General features: G+C 37.0%; 1 protein-coding gene across 1 annotated transcript in view; it reads left to right on the forward strand.

Moving 5' to 3' along the window:
* Positions 1 to 19,419, forward strand: part of LOC137298857 (dnaJ homolog subfamily C member 13-like) — a 318,010-nt gene that overhangs the window by 260,663 nt on the left and 37,928 nt on the right. The window contains exons 42-48 of the mRNA XM_067831190.1: positions 3,228 to 3,401; positions 4,408 to 4,521; positions 8,633 to 8,749; positions 8,929 to 8,982; positions 9,646 to 9,772; positions 9,954 to 10,045; positions 15,347 to 15,446. Coding sequence (XP_067687291.1) covers positions 3,228 to 3,401; positions 4,408 to 4,521; positions 8,633 to 8,749; positions 8,929 to 8,982; positions 9,646 to 9,772; positions 9,954 to 10,045; positions 15,347 to 15,446 — 778 coding nt within the window. The remainder of the gene's footprint in view (positions 1 to 3,227; positions 3,402 to 4,407; positions 4,522 to 8,632; positions 8,750 to 8,928; positions 8,983 to 9,645; positions 9,773 to 9,953; positions 10,046 to 15,346; positions 15,447 to 19,419) is intronic.

Raw genomic sequence — 19,419 nt, forward strand, 5'->3', positions numbered from 1 at the left:
GTTGTTGCACATATTAGACAATTGCTTTGAGGTGAAGGTCATTTGAACAAGAGGAAACACAATGGCCATATCACTCCGATCGCACTTTCAGTATTGTGATGTATATTTTGCGTATCGTTCAGATATTTTTTCATGAAACTGATTTCAATATCTACATATATCCATGTTCAACACCTTATCATATGTAGATATAAGGTATGCGTTTTTATTCTGTGAAAGCTTTTGATTGTTTGAAAAATACTTACATGGGAAATTGACTCAGTAAATGTATTATACGGCGTATCGGCAATACTGTAGTACAGAGACTGCACTACTGCAAGTGACAAATGAGCTCCGTTGTGCTATCGATGATGGTAGGATTGCTGCTCTAGTGTTGTTGGACCTGTCTGCAGCCTTCGGCACAATTGACGACCATAGACTCCTGTCTAGGCTCAAAAAACAGTACAGACTTGAAGGCCATGCTCTTCAATGGGTATCATCTTATCTGTCCAACCAACAGCAATCTGTTGTCATTGGTAGCGAGAGATCTAAAGACGCTGCAGTCACATGTGGTGTGCCACAGGGGTCAGTCCTTGGTCCGGTCCTGTTTGTATTGTATACTGTATATGTCGGAATGATTACTAAAAGCCACACAGTTTCTCACCACACTCAACTCCTGAAAGCCTTCCATCTGTCAGATCTCTCCACAGCTCTTCACTGCTTAGCTAAATGTACACAGGACATCAAGTGCTGGATGACTACAGATATGCTTAAACTCAATGACACTAAAACAGAAGGCGTTCTCGTTGGTACAAAGCAACAACTCAACAAAGTCAAAACCGATTTCCTTAAAGTTGCAGATGCAGACATCAAGTTCTGTGATGTTGTTAAGGACTTGGGTGTCCACATTGACTCTTCCTTGACTCTGGATTCTCATGTTAATCATTTGAGCAGGATCTGCTACTTTCACCTGAAATCCATTGGTAACATCCGGCAATACCTAACAACTGCTGCAACTGAAGCCCTTGTTCGAGCTCTTGTTACATCAAGGCTTGATTACTGCAATAGCATCCTTTCAGGCCTCAGTTCTACCCTCCTAGAGAAACTTCAAAAGATACAAAACACTTCTGCCCGCATCATCAGCAAGACTTCTAAATGTTCCGGTATAACACCTGTGTTGAAAGATTTGCATTGGCTACCAGTTAAGGCCAGAATTGACTTCAAGATCCTCTGTTTGACATACAAGTGCCTCCATGGATTGGCTCCCTCCTACCTGTCTGAACTCCTACATCCGTATGTCTCCGCATGGAACTTGCGCTCAAACACTGAAGATCTACTGGTCATCCCATCCTACAAACTGAAATCCTACAGCTGCAGGTCATTCTCGTACTCTGCACCTGTCCTTTGGAACTCTCTCCCTTGGGCCATTAAAAGCTCGAACACAATTGACATTTTTAAGTCCAGACTTAAAACTCACTTTTTCACAGCATACTACTAATTATTTCAGCTGTAAATACTCCATTGTATATATTCTGTAGCGCTTTGAGCATGCCTTAGGGTGTGGAGCAGGCGCATTATAAGGATGCATTTATTATTATTATTATTATACCACATTTTAAGCCTCTACACAAGTGTTGGAAGATCACACGTAGCCATGACTGCAACATGTGCTTTAGTTAACTTTGATGTACAATATTCAATACGTTGGGATAAACATTGCAGTTTCATATGAACAGGTTAATAAACAACGATTTAATTCCAACTTATATTTGAAACTGATAATATTAATGAAAATGATTTGTACATTTTATGAAATGTACAGGCACACATGTTTAAAGGAATTGTTCATTGCATTGGTTTGTGTCGTTTTATAGACAAAACGATTATGAATATTGATTGACCAGGTGCGAGTTTGTCAAAAACGTTTTATGATTCATTATCATTTTTTAGATAATAAAGTCAATACATATTCGATAATAACATATCTGATGGCACAATATCTAATTCAAACAATATTTATATGAAAATTGTTAAAAATATATAAACCAGGTCATGTCTTAATTTGGACAAACCTTACATCCATATTCTAATAGTTCTGTACTGAAAAAGCAATCTCTTGGTACCTTTCATTGCATACTTATGAAGTGAAATAATTACATAATCATAAGAAGAAAAGGCTGTTTCCTAAATGAAAATTCAATTAATATTCAGGTGTTGTGAAATTTTCATTTACGCTAAATTGATGCCTGACAGGAGCGTGTGTTGCTCACAATAAGATACGTAGCAAAACTGTGTGATTGTTGATATATTCAGGACACTATTTGAGTGGCAAAACCATTCATTTTATGTTTTGTCTAAAAAGTGTTTAATTCTGACACAGAAGCCGAGATCTTTTACACATTGAGTGGAAATTAGGTTAGATATCTACTAATCAGCAAACCAGTGTCATCTTTTTCCGATGTCACAAAATGCACAAAACATGTCATAACATCAACTAAAATGTCACATTATTTTTAGTTATTTCATTTCATTTGAAAATGTGGCTTTTACTCTGTTAATAATGATGCAAAATTAATCAAAATACATCTGCACAAACAGGAGAATATGGGAATGTAAGAACTAAATTATGTATCGGATAGGGCCATCCAAATCGATATTACCAGCTTTCTCATGTAGTGCATTGGCATCTTTTCTTACAAATTGTGAAACTACCAAAAGGTATCCTCTCACATTGGGGAACTTTGTTTTGGAATATTTTGGTTTACTGTGAACAAAACATAACGAAAATATACTGTCCGTATCCACAGCAAATTCTCTCCATGTGATCTGAGTTACAATGACCTAATGCAAAGCATAGCAGAGTTATGCCCCCTTACGAAAATGTGCACCTGAAAAAAACCCTTGGCATCCAGGGGGTTAATGGTGATTTGCAGGTGTTGATGTCTGGGTAGGGGCTGAGGTCAGGCGGTCAGAGACCAACAAATTTTGATTAAACTTATCTTAAAGCGCATTCCACACATGATCGAAGAACAAGAGGAGAGCTGCATAACGTGAGATAGGATAAGTATATAAATATACAGTTTCCAAAATTGTTACTGTGAAACCAAGGAAGATGTGAAAACAACTGAAATATGAGTTGCATATGGCCCCTGACAAATGTTGACATTGGCCATCTGATAACATGTTTGTGGACATTTTCACGTACTTCTTACTGTTAATATTTATACTGTGAACAAAATCTCTTTCAGGAAATAGCAAATGAATTGGCTCGACTGAGTATCCGAGCATGTGCAAGGTTAGGTGGCTACTACAGCAATGAAAGTCCATTGTCAAGTCCTGACAACCCAACCGTCAAGAAGTCACTTGGTGCTATGTTGACACCCTACATGGCCAGAAAATTGTCCAATGAACAGCCAGCAGAGGTATGTAATGATATCGCAGGAAGCATTTGTGTAATCGATACATATTACTTAGGATTTCATAAGTGATCATATCAGTACCTGTCATGATCTTCAGCAAACCAAAATAATGCTTGCCGGTTGGGTTTTTTTTGGGCTAGAACGAAATATTAATGCAAATTTTATTTCATTTTGATAGTAACATGTTCATGGGTTTACTTCTATCAGAACAAATTTTTCTTGTGTTTGCTGGAGATTTTGTCTAAATATAGTGAAATACATTCAGAATGTTGCAGTTACTTGTTCTTAGATGATTGATTCCCAGTACATTCATTTTCTTAAACTAAAAATCCACTGCTGTTATTTTTTATTGTGACTTTTCAGTAAAATTCAACATACACAAGAGTGTGATGTACAGAAATTAATTAAGAGGAAATCCGGTTTATATCATCAACACTTTAATTTCTAAACATGGGTTGAATATCCTTTACCAGGGTATATGTTGGTAGTGGCTGAGATTTTTCTCTTTCAACAGTACAAATGGCATTGAACATATATTTTTTCCAAACTGGATGTGATGCCAGTAAATCAAAAATACCTTTTAGTTTCTGCTAAGTTCTCGAGAGTGATAGTCATTTCAGCTTTGAAAGCATTTGTTTGACCCAACTGGAAGTGAAGGTACTCAGCCAAAAGCTCCGTCTCTTTGTAAGGTAGAAAGAGGCATGTGACTGTCCTTTATTCTGGTAAAGATGGAGGGGTGCTTTTTGTCTTAAGATGTGATGCAAACACCTTTCTGGATAATTACCAAACCAAAACTATGTATATGATTGAAAAATGGCTAGTTGCTATTTCTGAGTGTTCTCTAAAACACAAGTGACCTTAAGAATCTGTGACTCGTGGTTTTACTTTCATTGTAAAATTATTTTAAATTGATTGACCTTTGATATGGAGAATGCAGATAAACTTAGATGCACAAAGATCTGTGAGAACTATGTAAATTAAAGTCAAAGTTTATATATTATTTTTGTAGATACTGAAGATTCTCAACAGTAACACTGAGAATCCCTATCTAATCTGGGACAATGCCACGCGTGCACAGTTGAGTGAGTACCTGACTGACCAACAACAAATGATGATCAAAACAGTAAGTCCTTTCTTTCTTGTCAGTTTTTAGCAGTTTTTAGCAAAGTGTTTGTGTCCTTTCATGTCACGTCTGTAGCTCTCTGCTGTGTAAATGTAATATACTGAATGAAGATAGTAATGGATACTTGTAAAAAGTTTAAATTATGAATAATGATGTATTTATTTCACTGACATAATGATAAAATGTCAGTCATAAAAATACCAATATCCATAACTTATTTGTACGGTACATAATGCAGATAGCATAGACATGACATTAGGACTCTATTTCCAGATCATGCAAAGTATGAAGCGTTCCTGTTCACATTTAGTCATCTTTCCTCGCAAAAGCGAAAGTCAGCTTATGTCATGGCCAGTAGATCTTGCCTGTAGTCACTTCCCACCAATGATGACAACCCAGTTTGTACAACATGTTGGAATCCACAATAAATATAGACTATATTGGTTAAAGGATTTTTAGAAAGATTAAACACTATGCATTTTTATGACATAATGTCGTTCATACACAAATATTTACCACATTATCACCATCCATTTAAGAAAAAATGTCGTAAAAATTGTAAATATGCTCCAAAACTAAAACTACTTTAGCCCCTCCTAATCATTTGTATAGTTTTATTTTTAACTGTCTGTGGGTGTGACGTCATACTGAAGAATCCAGTCACTGTGTATTTCAGTAGCATATACGCCATTGAGTTGAAAGTAAAACGAAGCGTAACATTTTGAATGAAGTGTTGATGTGGTTATGTATTGGAAACTGATAACTGCACTTATCGTTTAGATGATTGTCCAGTTGTGTAAACAACACAGATGTACATTTACTGGAAAATTCTATTTGGCAAGAAGGGAATAGATACATTGTTTACTGTTGTTGTGCGGGTTTTGTGAACTCCTCCACACAAAGTCACCTAAGTTTGTTATATTTTTTTAAAAAGTGCTATGAAAGAGACTAACCACAGGCAAAATATGGATATGAATAGGCAAAACTTAAAACATTGTAAGGATGCCATATATCAGGCATTCCTGTCAACATTCTAAACAATCACACAGGCCAAAATGTCAAGTTTGGGTCAGAGACTGAGACCGTTGGGGGTGGGAGATGTTGGTTGCAGGTGAGTTTTAATATGTAGTTGTTTTGGACCATTATAAACACTCTATTAGCTAGCTATATAAAGAAACAGTTGCTTTACAAATGCATCATATTTTGCTCTCACGTCCTGTTTTTATCAAAGATACAGTCACCGCAACTGTTACTCTCAGTAGAGCCAAGTCATCTATTTTCCTAGGTGGGTGTGTCCTGAACTTTGTTTTGAACTGGTACAATCCAGTTTGAAATAAACAACACTGTTCCAATTGCTTCATGTTTTTCTTTTATAAGTCAGCACTAAGTTTTGTTTGCAAAAACACCTGTTTTAATCCTCATGACTATTTTTCCTCTCAGCATTTGTTAAGACAAAAGTACTTACTTTATTAGTGCAGTAAAATATTATTAAATATTATTATGTTTGACAAAACAAAATATGTTGAGATTGTGCTACAAAATGTCTCTAGCAGAATGTAAAATGTATTCACAGAGTATGTGGAATTCCTACTCAAGGCTATTCTTGAGGAGAAACATGTTTCTGTCATACACACTTGCAGGACACAACAAGCTATTTTTCCAGGATATTCTGCCAAACACTTTCCTTTATAACTACATATAGTAAAAGGGAACAAAAACCAATTGTGCCTGATGTCTATTGTATTCTAGTTGTTCTCTGTTTGCCTACTTCCCTATTCACCTACATTCTTAAACAACACTTCATGATCTAAAGAAGAAAAAGAAGTTCACAGACGTATAAAATGACTTTATTTATTGATATTTAAACATATTTAATGTCTTAATGGAAAGAAATATTAGGAAGACAATTGATTGGGATATATACATTAAATGCCCAATAGATGTACACAGAGTGTAAATTTGAAATATTTCCAATATAAGTTTACTCAGGATATTTTCACAACTAATACTTATGTACACAAGATTTGAATTAGAGAATCATGATGATACGCATTTTGTGAACAGGCATGACAGTTTGTATGGCATCTACTGTTTGAGTGTAGGTTTGTGAAGGAAGTGTGGACCAAATTGTCCTTATGGCTCAGGATTTTGGGTGAAGGACAAATTGAATTAGTATTAGAAAATATGTTATTTGGTTTTAAGGGGGAAAATAACAACCCTCTAAACATTATCTGCTGAAGAGTAAAGAAGAATATTGGCACTATGAGCAGAAAAGAAGTTAAACCAAACTTCCATCATATCAAAAGTGAGACAAAAATAAAATACTACAAATCGTATAAATTTATTGCCTTTGCACATGGCAACCAAGCTAATATGTATCTCTTGGAATTAAAAACTTGAAAAAAGTTGCTTACATTTTTACAAGTAAGGCCATTTATAAAAAAATAATCACTACTAAAAGAAGAACGTTCATTTGCCGACGCTCTTCATCTAAATACATAATGTAATTTATATTGGATATAATTATCTTCCAATGCCACTGAATATTCTTATGTCAACGGTCAATCAAGGTCACTACAGCCCTGGTGAGGAGGTTTCATTTTTTCATCAGCTTTATTTTTGTTGGTGATTGGAGACGTAGGTGATGTAGGCGAACAGAGATGTAGGTGATTAGAAACGAAACCTTGTATTCTTCTGTTTGAATCTTGAGACAGATGGTAAATGTTTCCAAATTGCAGTTATGATGTTAATGTACACATTGTATTCATAATTTGGTCATGAACAGTTTTCAAATTTTGCTTTATTTCTTGTTTCTTGACATATATAATCAGCAGACGCATTTATTTTATGAAATAAAAGTCATGAACCTCAAACATAATGATTTCAGTGTTTACCTTCCAGATGTATACCCGAAGACAGGCTCAACCATTGATTGAACATTGCCATTATCATGACTGCAATATTAATTCTGTATCTGATCAGTTTCCGAGAAAACATGATAGACAAGTGACTTGCATACCAGTCTGCAGTAGTCTATTCAAAACATAGTCAGGATTGGGATCGTCCCATGCCATCCAATTCCACTGTATTTTCCATGTGTTGATATAACAACTCTCGGGTATGACGTTACAAGACCGCGTGACCGCCTACTTCATAATCTTGTGAAATGGCAAAATGTTTTCAAGGGGCATGCATTTAAGATTAAAAATAGAAGTTGTGTAATGAAATATTACTGTCTATAACTTTATTTTTTTGTATATTATAAGTATCGAGGTGTTCATTAAGATCAATTGTAAACAGTGTGTAGTGTCCTTTTTAAAAATCCTTTAACTTATTTAGTTTGAGATTTGATTTACCTTTGAAATATACGTTTTACTTATTCGAGAGGTGAATGCCCTGGAACAGCATCTGAAACATTCACCAGTGGTTCCCACCAATGATTCAAGAGGTTTAAAGATCAGTTTGGCTGGCTATTTCTGAAAAAAATATGAGGAAAAATTATGATGATGGTGGGGAAGAAAACTCGTAAGGATAGCACTTTGGAAGACCACTGGAATGAAAGACAACAAAAGATCATGGTCTTTAATAAAATAAATTCAAGATGAACCTACGGATCAGAAAACGGTTTCAGTAAATAAGGTATTCAAGTGTTAGAAATAGCGTTCTAATAATTATTTGCAATCTTGATAATATTCAAGTATGCAGAAAATGTTTCAAATGCTATGCTGACAACAGCAGGGTTTTTTTTAGTGGCTGTCTTTATAGCTAACTATGCTGGTGAGTTGCAGTGGTTCTTTTGAGAACTTGTGCAGTACTACAGTTATACTGAATACTCATGTAATCTTTAGGTCATCATAAGTCTAACCCATGAATTTCCTATTGTATTCAGAAAAACGCGAGTTGAGTTTTATACTGCTTTTATCTATATTTGAGCAATTTCACGATGTGGGACACCAGAAATAGGCTTCACACATTGTACCCATGTGTGGAATTGAACCCGGGTCTTTGCGTGGTTAAAACGTGATGTTATCAGATCAAGATAGGGCATGTAGTTTTCTTCATTATTGTTCTGTAAGGCCACATTACATGATCCTGTGTCAATTGTTTCCAGGGAGAATGTGACAGCAGCTATGGAGCCAACTTTGTGTTTGATATTTATGCAAAGGAACTGATTGTTGGAGAAATATTTGTGCGAGTGTACAATGAACAACCAACGTTTCCACTGGAGGTAAGTTGAATTTGTGAAAAATGAATGTTTACAAGTGGTTATATGCATACAGGAGTATTAACCAGCATAACAATTCATATGTATTTAATGCTTATGCAAGTGAAGAAATCGCTTGTTATGTCTTCTTAAGTATTTAATAAGTTGATCTGTACCTTTTCACAGCTGTAAATTTTTTCCAGAATGCCAAGGGATTCACCATTGATTTATTAGATTACTTGGGATCACAGGCTCAAGTAAGTATAGATAGAGAAAGGTCCACATTGGAAGCATTTCCGTACCATATTTTACCATTTGGAACTCCTGAAGCATGCACTACATTGAGAAGCATTGATACACTTAATATGACAAGACACAAGGGTGAGATTCTACTTATCATCCATATTCTCTTTCAACTGTTTCAGTTCAGAAACAGTGACATCCTATGTTTTAAATTAAATAATTAAATAATTAAATAATTTCTGGCCAGTTGGGCAAGAGACATGTCACATTGTCCAGTATGATGACAGTAAACCAGCCACAGACCAACATCAAGGCAGCTATTTTACACACTTGATGTCACTATGGTCTTCACAACCATATCATGGGATTTCATTGCAGCACATTTCCTGTGTAAGATAGTTGGGTATCATCAATGCATTTATTGGCATAAAATTATTACACATCACAACCTTTCAGCTTGGAACCCTAAAACAAAACTGTGGAAAACACATCTAGTTGTGTGAAAGTCATTGTTTGTATCCTAGCAAAAGTTAACAAACTGGATTTTATGAAATACTATTTTTCTGTGTTTCACATATTCCTGAACATTCCAATCAACTTCAGTGAAAGTGTGTTTGTGAATTCCCTTTCACCTATATGATTGTTGCAGTGCACTAATGTTGTCCATATGTTTTCAGTATTTACATTCCCTAATGATGCTTCAACAACAGAAAAAAGCATCAACAAAGTCAGATCAGGGAGGTAGATTGGGCAAGGTGGAAATGGCCCTGGAAGCTCTGCGGAATGTTATCAAGAACAACCCAGGTACATGGATTCAAATACTTCAGTCCTCCAGACAGAGCCTCCTTTTCCTCATAAGACTCGCCTCAATGTTCACAAGAGTTACCTGATTCACCTAACAAACTGAGAACCGTGTGTTATAGAGCTCTTTATGTGAAAATTATTGAGTGTGTAATTGGACTTTTTATTTACTTTCTGATTGCAGGTGTCGAAATTCAATGTATTGGACACTTCAAACTTCTGTTTGCCCTGCTACGTCTAGATGACTGTGCAAAATTGCAACAATTTGCTCTGGAGGTATGGAGAGTTTTTATTAGTGACCACTAATTTAAATATACTGGTAGAATGAGAGTTAGCATTCTTGTATTCTTCTTGGAAGTAGTTCCCATTTTGATGTGCCAATATGAAGACTTTCCCCTCAACCAACACATGTATCATCACATCACTGGAGGAAAGTCCTGATTAGTCCACAGGAGTCACATGTAAACATGGATACCAGGATATAGAGGATTGTGGATGTTTTGCATCATTCCCAACACACAGATGGCAAAGAAGGTTTCATTCTGAATGGTGGACCAGCAATGGACATGATTCCATAGATTTAAAGTATCAATTGAAGTCTACACAGAAAGCCAGGGAAAGACACATGGATACTCTACAGCTAAGACAACCTTTAAGTCCAATCTGTGTTGTCTTACATGGAGGGGGATGACAAATGACAACAGTCAATACAGTGGAAGACTATTTATCCAACTTCCAGGAAATAAAGTCTTTCCATTCTCTTGGCACGAGCTGCTCTTTCTCAACAAAGGTAATTGGATTGGCAAGCTAGGAACTGAAAACAGACTCCCAATAATTTCTTTAAATACTTTAGCTCTGTTTACTTCTATGGCATAAATTCTGTTTTGACTTTCCTCCCACCAGATGTCCTTCATACTGTCAGCTGTTGAAGGAGTAGTTGAGCAGGAAACAGTATCAAAGCTATCTACTACTCCAGCCACAGCAAGGCTGAATATGTCACTTGTTTTCTGTGTGAGCTTGAATCAAGAAGAAAACATTTTCCCCCCAAGTATTCAATTCACCGTTTGATTTATCTTTAAGCTTTTATTATATCCTGAGGTTTTTGCTTGGGTAAGTTACATGTCTGCTTGTTGAGTCTCAGCTTGCAAGGCAACTCACAGAAGTAGATTTTGTTTGAGATAGGACTATCCATAACATAGTATGGAACATAACGTGAATTATGGAACTTATCAGATTCCTGTGGATGCAGACAGTAAATATGTTAAGTGCAAAGACATTATTTTCTCTCTGGATTTTAGATGTGATTTCTATATTTTCTTACAGAGAAGGAATGCTTTGGGTCATTGTAGGCATTGAATCCAATGACCCCAGTGAATCAGTGGAATTTGTTCTTCAAGTCTACACTTGTTTCAACTCAAATAGATCTGTTACATTGGCATTCTGTCCTATTTATAATCACATTATTGTGTTTTGATTTGTTTGTAACATTTTGTTACCTTTTATTTATGTCTTGAAAATTTCCTGCCCTTTTTGTGAGATAGACTATATGGTGCAATGTCAAGAGTTCATGGCTGATGTTCACCCACATTCTCTTGGTGCAGACTGTTTTAAGGGGTTTCCCTGTTCTCTATCAGATCGATGCCTATTACGCCAAGATACATGCCAAGGATTAGATGGTCATAGATAAATCTTGCTCGAAGCATTAAAGCTCTTCCTCATCGGATTGTTCAATATCTAAGGAAATTTACACAGGATCTCCTTCATCGTCTGTTAGATCAAAATCAAAATCAAAATCCTTCCCCAAGGTAGACATGTTTGTGATATTGGAATTATTAGCTGGTTTTAGGGACAAGATTCAGGTGCTATCATGAACTCAGAAATTTGATCATCTCTCTAAGCCATCAGAAAAGCAGGTGTTAATGCCTTGATGGAAGTAGGAGGCTAGTCCCTGAAGGGGAGAAGCCAGGGACTTCATGCGATGGGGATGGGATGTTTCGTCCCTTAAAAAAGTGTAGGATAATATAATTTTGGCCTCTCCAAGGCTACTTAGCTTCATTACCAACAGTTTCTCATAAACTCAGTTATTCCATCCAGGGTCAGGTTATTGCGGCCAGTCAAACAAACTTAGACAGTGACTATACAGGATACAAAAGGCTTTCGGGATCAACTTCCTGTTTGTTACAAAACGAGAGTTGTTTAAAATGAAACTGGTTGATAATGACACATGTACATCATGTGGCCAAAGTGAGAATATTTATCATGTGAATATCAGTTGTCCAACCATTAGATTATTCTGGTAAGAATTCACCAATTTTGTTAATCATGTCCTGCACAGAACATTCATACACTCTACTCAGGATATACTGTTTTGTGCTGATAATGACCATTTGCTCAATAACATGATCATGCTGGCAAAGCAGCACATTTATTTTTGTCGTGAATATTAAGGGTATAAAACCAAGTTTCACCACATATAAAGAGTTACTAAAAGGATGTTTATGATATCGAGAAATATATTGCTCGAAGCAGTTCTCTGATGAATTTGTTTGAATGAAAATGGAGTTTACTCCAATATGCTCTATGACTGTATAACCAAATAGCTTACGCCTCAGTGTTTGTCCACCTGTCCCAGTTTTATATGTCTGTACTCTTCCCACACCCTACCCCCTGTGGAAATTTTAACAAAGTCTCATTCCACTCATATTAAACCAATGTGAAATCTTTCTCACTGATTGTTTCATGTAATCTGTATCCAAGTGAAAGTGAATAAAACAATGGAAAAAAAAAGGAAAACTTCCTGTTTGTTCTCTCAAGGATGTAAAGAAGTTGAACTGTGTGGCTCGTTCAACTATTGATAGTTTGCCATGGAAGTTCATGTCTTGTTTCCTCCAGTGTTTCAAGATTATACAGGAGTTAAGAAAGACACCTTAGTTTCCATGACTGCTAAAAAGTACCACCTTTCTTTCTGGATGTGGTTTATTGGTCCTTGGCCGATGCTATAGTGGGTCAAGAAAACGTTTGGGAATGTCTAACTGCTATCGAACATTGTTCAGTGGCTGGATTCTGTAAGGAATTTACCAAAGGCTTCCAGGCTTTATTTCAAAAACCTTTGAATTGGAATGCATCTTTAATGGACAGTGTCAGCAATCTGTTGAAGCCCAGGATTCTATCACTTCAATGAACCTGAATCAATGTTTGGCATCAGCACCCAGAATCAGAGTCTAAGCCCAGGAGAGGGTCTGCTCTTACATCTTGCCCTTATACGGCTCCTTCAAGTCGTAATCAGAGCTTTCAGTGATCGGCCTTTCAGCGTGCCTCGGACTCAGAGAGATCATGCTGCTAGAACCTCCATCACTAGAGGATCTGTTTCAGCGCAGGACAGAGGTAGGGAAGGTAGATCTTTTCAAAGGATTCAGAACTACATCAAAGAAGTATTGACTGAGATCTCACTCTTTGGTTTTCCCCTCCTTACGCATTGGAAACATCTCTTGATACTGATTTGTTTTTAAGTTTTGTGCGTCCAGTGACTCAATCCCGTCAGGGGCAGACTCACTCAATACACAGACATTTGGAAGTTAATAACTGTCTGTCGTGAACAGAGGCTTATGCTACCTTAGGACATGATGCTTCCACTGACTTGTTTTCCTCAGAGTCGAAGGTTTTTCTTCAAGGCCAATGTTTAGTGGGAGAAAATTTAGCAATAGATCAGTTGCTAGAGAAACAGGTGATAACAGAACTTCCTCCATCGGATGAGACATACGATTTTTATTCTCCAGTAGTTTTGGTTCTGTGAAAAAACACGCTCAGATGAGATGTGCAGGACAGTAGATTTGAAAATATTGAACATGAAGTTTTTGAGCAAACCCCCCAAGTTCAAGATGGAGTCACTTTCATATCTACGCACCTTGACACATCAGTATTCTAAGTTCATAAGTGTAGATCTCAAGGACATGCACCTCCATGTCATTATACATCCAAGATCTCAGAAATACCTCAGATTTGCTGTGAACAGTCGCAGGTTTCAGTTCAGGGTAGTGACTTTCCGGATTTCAGTAGCACCGTTGCTCTTCACAAAAGTAATCTCTCCGATCTTATCCTTGTACATCAGCGAAGGATTGCAATTCATAGATATGTGGATGATTTCTCAGCAAGGCATGTGATGGGGACGGTGGGTGTGAATGTTTGACCAGGAGTTCCTTTTTGTCCACAATTGCTGGATCTGTCTGTGTATGCGGATGTGTCCAACTCAGGTTGGGGGGCTCACATGGGGGATTGGCAAACTCAGGGTGTGTGGAACCTTTTAGAGGAAAACCTACATATCAACTGCTGGAAGATGTTAGCACTGCTAAAAGCAATCTGTTACTGGGTGCATCATTTAGCCGAGAAAAATCTCATGTTGGTGTCAGACAATTCAACGGTGGTGGCTTACATAAACAACCACTGAGGTACCAAATCTCAACTGCTTCTCACGAACACTCAGGAACTTTTTCAGGAAGTGGATGTCATAAGATGCTCCATCAGAGAGCTTCACATTCCAGGTTGCTGGAATCTGTTGGCGGATTCTTTATCCCAGCAAGACAGAGTTATTGCAACTGAATGGACACTCAAGGAGGAGGCATTCAGTCTGATAGGATGGACTTGTGAAATGCCAAATAAAGACCTCTTTGCAACTTCCAGGAACAGCTGGCTGCTGATCTTTTTGAATCCAGTACCGGATCTTTTGGCCTTGGCAGTTGACGCCCTCCCCATCATTTGGGCCTATGTGTTGCTTCATTCAAGTGAATCCCAAAGGTCCTTCTAAAGATAACATAACACAACTGTCTAGTGTACCTGGTTGCTCCAGCATGGCCTGCCAGACACTGGTTTCCAACACTACTACAGCTTTTGACAGACAAACTTCTATGTCTTCTGTAGTGGCACAATCACTCAGACAAACTTTTGTTTTGTCATAGACAATCAGGATAACCAGGACCATTTCCAAATGTCAACTTCAGTTTGGTGGGTAGGGCAAAGAAGTTGTGGTTTCTACACAGGTCAGGTACTGGTAGGCGCTGTGGCTTCTATGCAGGTCAGGTACTGGTAGGTGCTGTGGCTTCTACACAGGTCAGGTACTGGTAGGTGCTGTGGCTTCTACACATGTCAGGTACTGGTAGGCGCTGTGGCTTCTACATGGGTCAGGTACTGGTAGGTGCTGTGGCTTCTACACAGGTCAGGTACTGGTAGGTGCTGTGGCTTCTACACATGTCAGGTACTGGTAGGCTTGTTTCCTCTTCACAGGCCATGTACTGGTAGGCGTTGTGGTTTCTACAAAGGCCAGGTATCTGTGTTATTGTTTATTTTTGTTATTTATTCTCATTATTAAAGCAGTGTTTGTGCCATAGATAATATGGAAAACTTGCACTTGTATCAATTTTTTTGACTAAATTTGTGAATTCTCTCACTTTGAATTTATGTTACCATAACAGACTAATAACAGCATTCTTCAACTGCAATTCTATGTGAGCATGTTTTCATGTCACAGCTTTCTTTCTTTCTTTTGTTGATGGACAAATATAGCATGTTCTGACTTGTTTTTAGGTGATCAATTGTGTGACTGGTTGCCAAGAGTGTGTAAATGACATTGCAGCAGCAGAGGTGCTGTCATACCTCCTCCTTACACTACAGAGCATACCACAGTGTGAGTATAACAGAAGACTATGGGTAGCTTTCAAAATAATCACCGGAGGTCCAGTACCGGTTGTTATTGTAGGTTCAAATATTTGCAGGCCCTTGTGGCCTTCAGTAAATTATGTGTCAATTTATTTTCTTAACAGAAATTTGATGTCATTCCATATAATGACAGTGTAAAATTAAACAGTGTAAAACTGTGTACAACAACAAAGTTTCAGAGATATAGAAACAAGTTCTGTCCATCTGTGCATCTGTCAAACTTTGTCCAGTGAAGATCTTTAAAACTGCACATGCTAACTTGGTACACACATCAAGCATGATCTCAAGATGTTTTTTTTCGGAGGTTAGACAGACATGAATTTTAGTTTTTGCTTTCCCATGTAAACATAACTTAGGCTGTGACCATGAAGAAGTCATATTTTCCAGAGCAGATCTTTTAAACTATCTTCCTCAAATTTTTCACATATGTCAAGCATGATCCCTAAATGTGCCTTTTGAGGTTTAGACCCAGGTATAAATTAAATATTTTTTTGTGGTATCCATGGAAACACAACTTGGGCTGTTGCAATGTTTTTGTCCAGAACAGAACTTTTAAACTGATCAATATCTTGTGGTAATTTGTAATTTCTGAATAGAATATTATTTTGAGTTTCTATCATGACATTGTTTGAAATTGCTGGTAGAACTTTAAGACCGTTGAATCCTTCTTCACAAAGCTTAGCACATACCCAGCGGGCACATAAACATCTAATAGATGTCTACATGACATCTACACAAGGCATTTAAAAGATGTCTAAATACAGTTTAAAATGGAAATCTAGAAGCCGTTGAAGCCTAGACATTGTTTAAACATCTAAAAGTAGACCTTATGTAAATGTTAGAAAGATGTTTAACAAAGGCTTAATGTATATGTATGAGGGCATGATGATGTTGTATGCCCCTTATTAGCATAATGTGTTCCAATCTTGATTCATCTTCACTCAATCTGGATTCCAGCTTAAAGCTCAAAAAAGATTCAGTGGTAAAGGCATAATTGCACTTTTTGAGATAAAGCTGGACATATTGGGGCATAAATACCCCCTTTAGATTCCCAATGATGCAATAACGTTGTTGGTTTGAATTAGAAGATAAACATCATGTGTTGGCCAATTTCCAGGTGTTATTGAGTATTTGAAGCACGGGAATGCATTTGGAACCAACGACATTAGCCGGAGGTTTCAAATGAAATATTCCCGTGCTTCAAGTACTCAATAACACCTTGAAATTGGCCAACACATGATGTTTATCGACATTGTAAACAAAAAAGTAAACCAAAGGGGTTTTACTGTCTGCACTCGTTTACATCGAGTAGGGGTACAGCAGTGAAGTATCATCAGCTGGCCGTTTCAGCTGGTTCCCATGGTAGCATCTGGAGTTGCTCATTTGTGACGTCATTCTAACTTTACGTCACAATATGATTTGAATGACGTCCCCACTGTTGATGACACAACAAAACAATTGTTTACGTGTCAATATGCAGTGAATAATCTTGCAGTTTCCGGGAATCTAATACCATTTGATCATGTTTTTCAACCAGTCAGATTACAGAACACAGTAACTTGAAGTTTACAATGTACAATAGAATTGCAGTTTTATTTTGTTGATGGGATGTGCAGTTATGCTTTTAAAAGTAAATAGTTCTTGACGACAATACACCTGTTTGTAAATGAATATAAAAGAAATTTATTCAGTGTGATGACATCTTCTCTCTGCTTAATTTGTACCATTGCTACAAAATAGATGTTTTGAACCACAAACTACATTTCAACATTTATTTTCAATGTACATTATTCAAATATAATTATGAAACCATAAATAGTGTTTAATTTTATGCTGCACTCAGCAGTATTCCAGCCATATGATGGTCGTTTGTAAACCAAGTCAGATAGCCTGACCACCTGATCCCATTAGTCACCTCTCACAACAAGCATAGGTCACTGAAGATCAATTCAAACCCTGACCTTCATGGGACGAAACCATATATAAGGAGACGTTGGTATATCGTGCTTGAGTGTATGTGTAAGATATTTAACACACAAAGCCATTTAAGTGGCCAAAGGTAATATGTTGTATTTGGGATCACAATGTCACTGTGAAAAACTATGTATAGTAATGTTTATGGGCTGAGTCCCATCAGGGATTCATTAACCTACACCCTCAAGAGTCAGGAATATAATTGCCAGCACACAAAGTCAGCTGCTCAGCCACCATGGCTAGTGGAAGCAATCTCTCTGTGCAGATTATGTTCTGCCACCACAACCACATAAATGTTTATGTCAGGTTCTCATATGAGATATTAAACGAAGTTTCACTTTATCAATTAAATATTTTTTAAGAGCTTTAATATCATTATAAGAAAACAGTGAGAATTACACATCTGTGTTGACCACATTTATGTAACTGTACACTGCGTGGTTGGTAGACTACCTAACATTCTGAAAAAAAACAAGTGTTCCATTTCTGATTCATGCAAAGGTCATGATCATGATAATGCATTGAGATGCGATCTAGTGATATGAATAGTAAAATGTATACTTTTAGATAAGGTTTACCGTGTATAATAAACATCTTCAAAGCCAGCATGTTTTGGCACAACAAAATTGAATGAAATAAATAAATTATTATTATAAATTATAAACATGTTGAATAACAAGAACATTCTGAGAAACAGTACAAGAAAGATGAGATATATGGCACGCAAACAATTAAGCACAACCATTGTTTTGAATTGTCTGTCCTCCCTAGCATGCAGGTAGGTGTAGATTCTAGGCTTATTGAAGGTGTTTACCGTATAGTACCATGTATAAGCCGAATTTTGAGGACCAAAAAATGTTGTCTGTAGAAGGGGGTCAGCTTATCTATGAGGCACAGTTTCACAAAAGTATTTTTCTGGTCATCAGTGCCCTGTCAGGACGATCTTACCGGTTGGCGGTACACCTGCCATGAAGTGTACGACAATTACAGCCAATTTGTTATACATGATCAATAAAATACAAATCAAATTATACAGTTTTCATTATTTCAAATAATTTTGCCCTTGGTCATTATTAAGTTCCGTAACTACCTATTTACACACAATATTAATTTTTAAAAAGTTATATATAATCCTGTCCAGTCTTTATTTCATGTGCCAATCGGATCAGCTGCTTCTTATCACTTCACATACGGTGATTGCTTCCTTTTGTTTTGTAGATGCCACGCAAGGGATAGGGGGCCCGATTGCTATTGTTTTGTTGTTTGGACAAGCACTTTCAAGAAGTGAGCGATTATTGGAGTAGAGGCATTCATTTGTAACATGTCATTATATCCCCCAGCTGAGAACCACGATGTGAAGTTTCCCTTCACCCATTTATATTTTCATTTACGCGTAATCAGAAAATTATCACTATAGATTTCTCACATAATATCTATGGTCGTCTTTACCCCAATATCAATGGCTTTCCACTCTGTAACGGGATATAACTGGGTCCAAAATCTCCCGTTTTCAAAATTCCATACAAATAACATGTGAGGCGGTGATTCGTTTGATGGCAGGTATTGTTCAAAAGCTCTGAACATCAACATTTTCTGTTTTTTCTGATTTGTAAGAAGCAATCTTATTGGATAAAAACTAATTTCTAATGTGCCACAGTCAGCTATAAGGATCATGAATGGTCAAAATCAAACTCGTGACCTATGGCAGCCAATCAGATAACAGCAGTGGATAATGTCCTTTGTAAACTTTCAGATTTAGACGAAAGTTTTGAGTAAAATCATGCTATTCTGAACGTGTTAGACAACATACCACCATTACATTACGGACCTTAGTGCATGTATCGTGCTAGGTTATGATCTCTGTCAAAAATGCTTTATGCACATTTTTCATCACGAAACATTGTGTCCGAGTGTCAAGTTCAAGGCAACAAAAGCTGAGATGTCACTTGTACTTGAAGTACAGCACA

This window comes from Haliotis asinina, chromosome 10, assembly GCF_037392515.1.
Source record: "Haliotis asinina isolate JCU_RB_2024 chromosome 10, JCU_Hal_asi_v2, whole genome shotgun sequence".
Lineage (NCBI taxonomy): Eukaryota > Metazoa > Mollusca > Gastropoda > Lepetellida > Haliotidae > Haliotis > Haliotis asinina.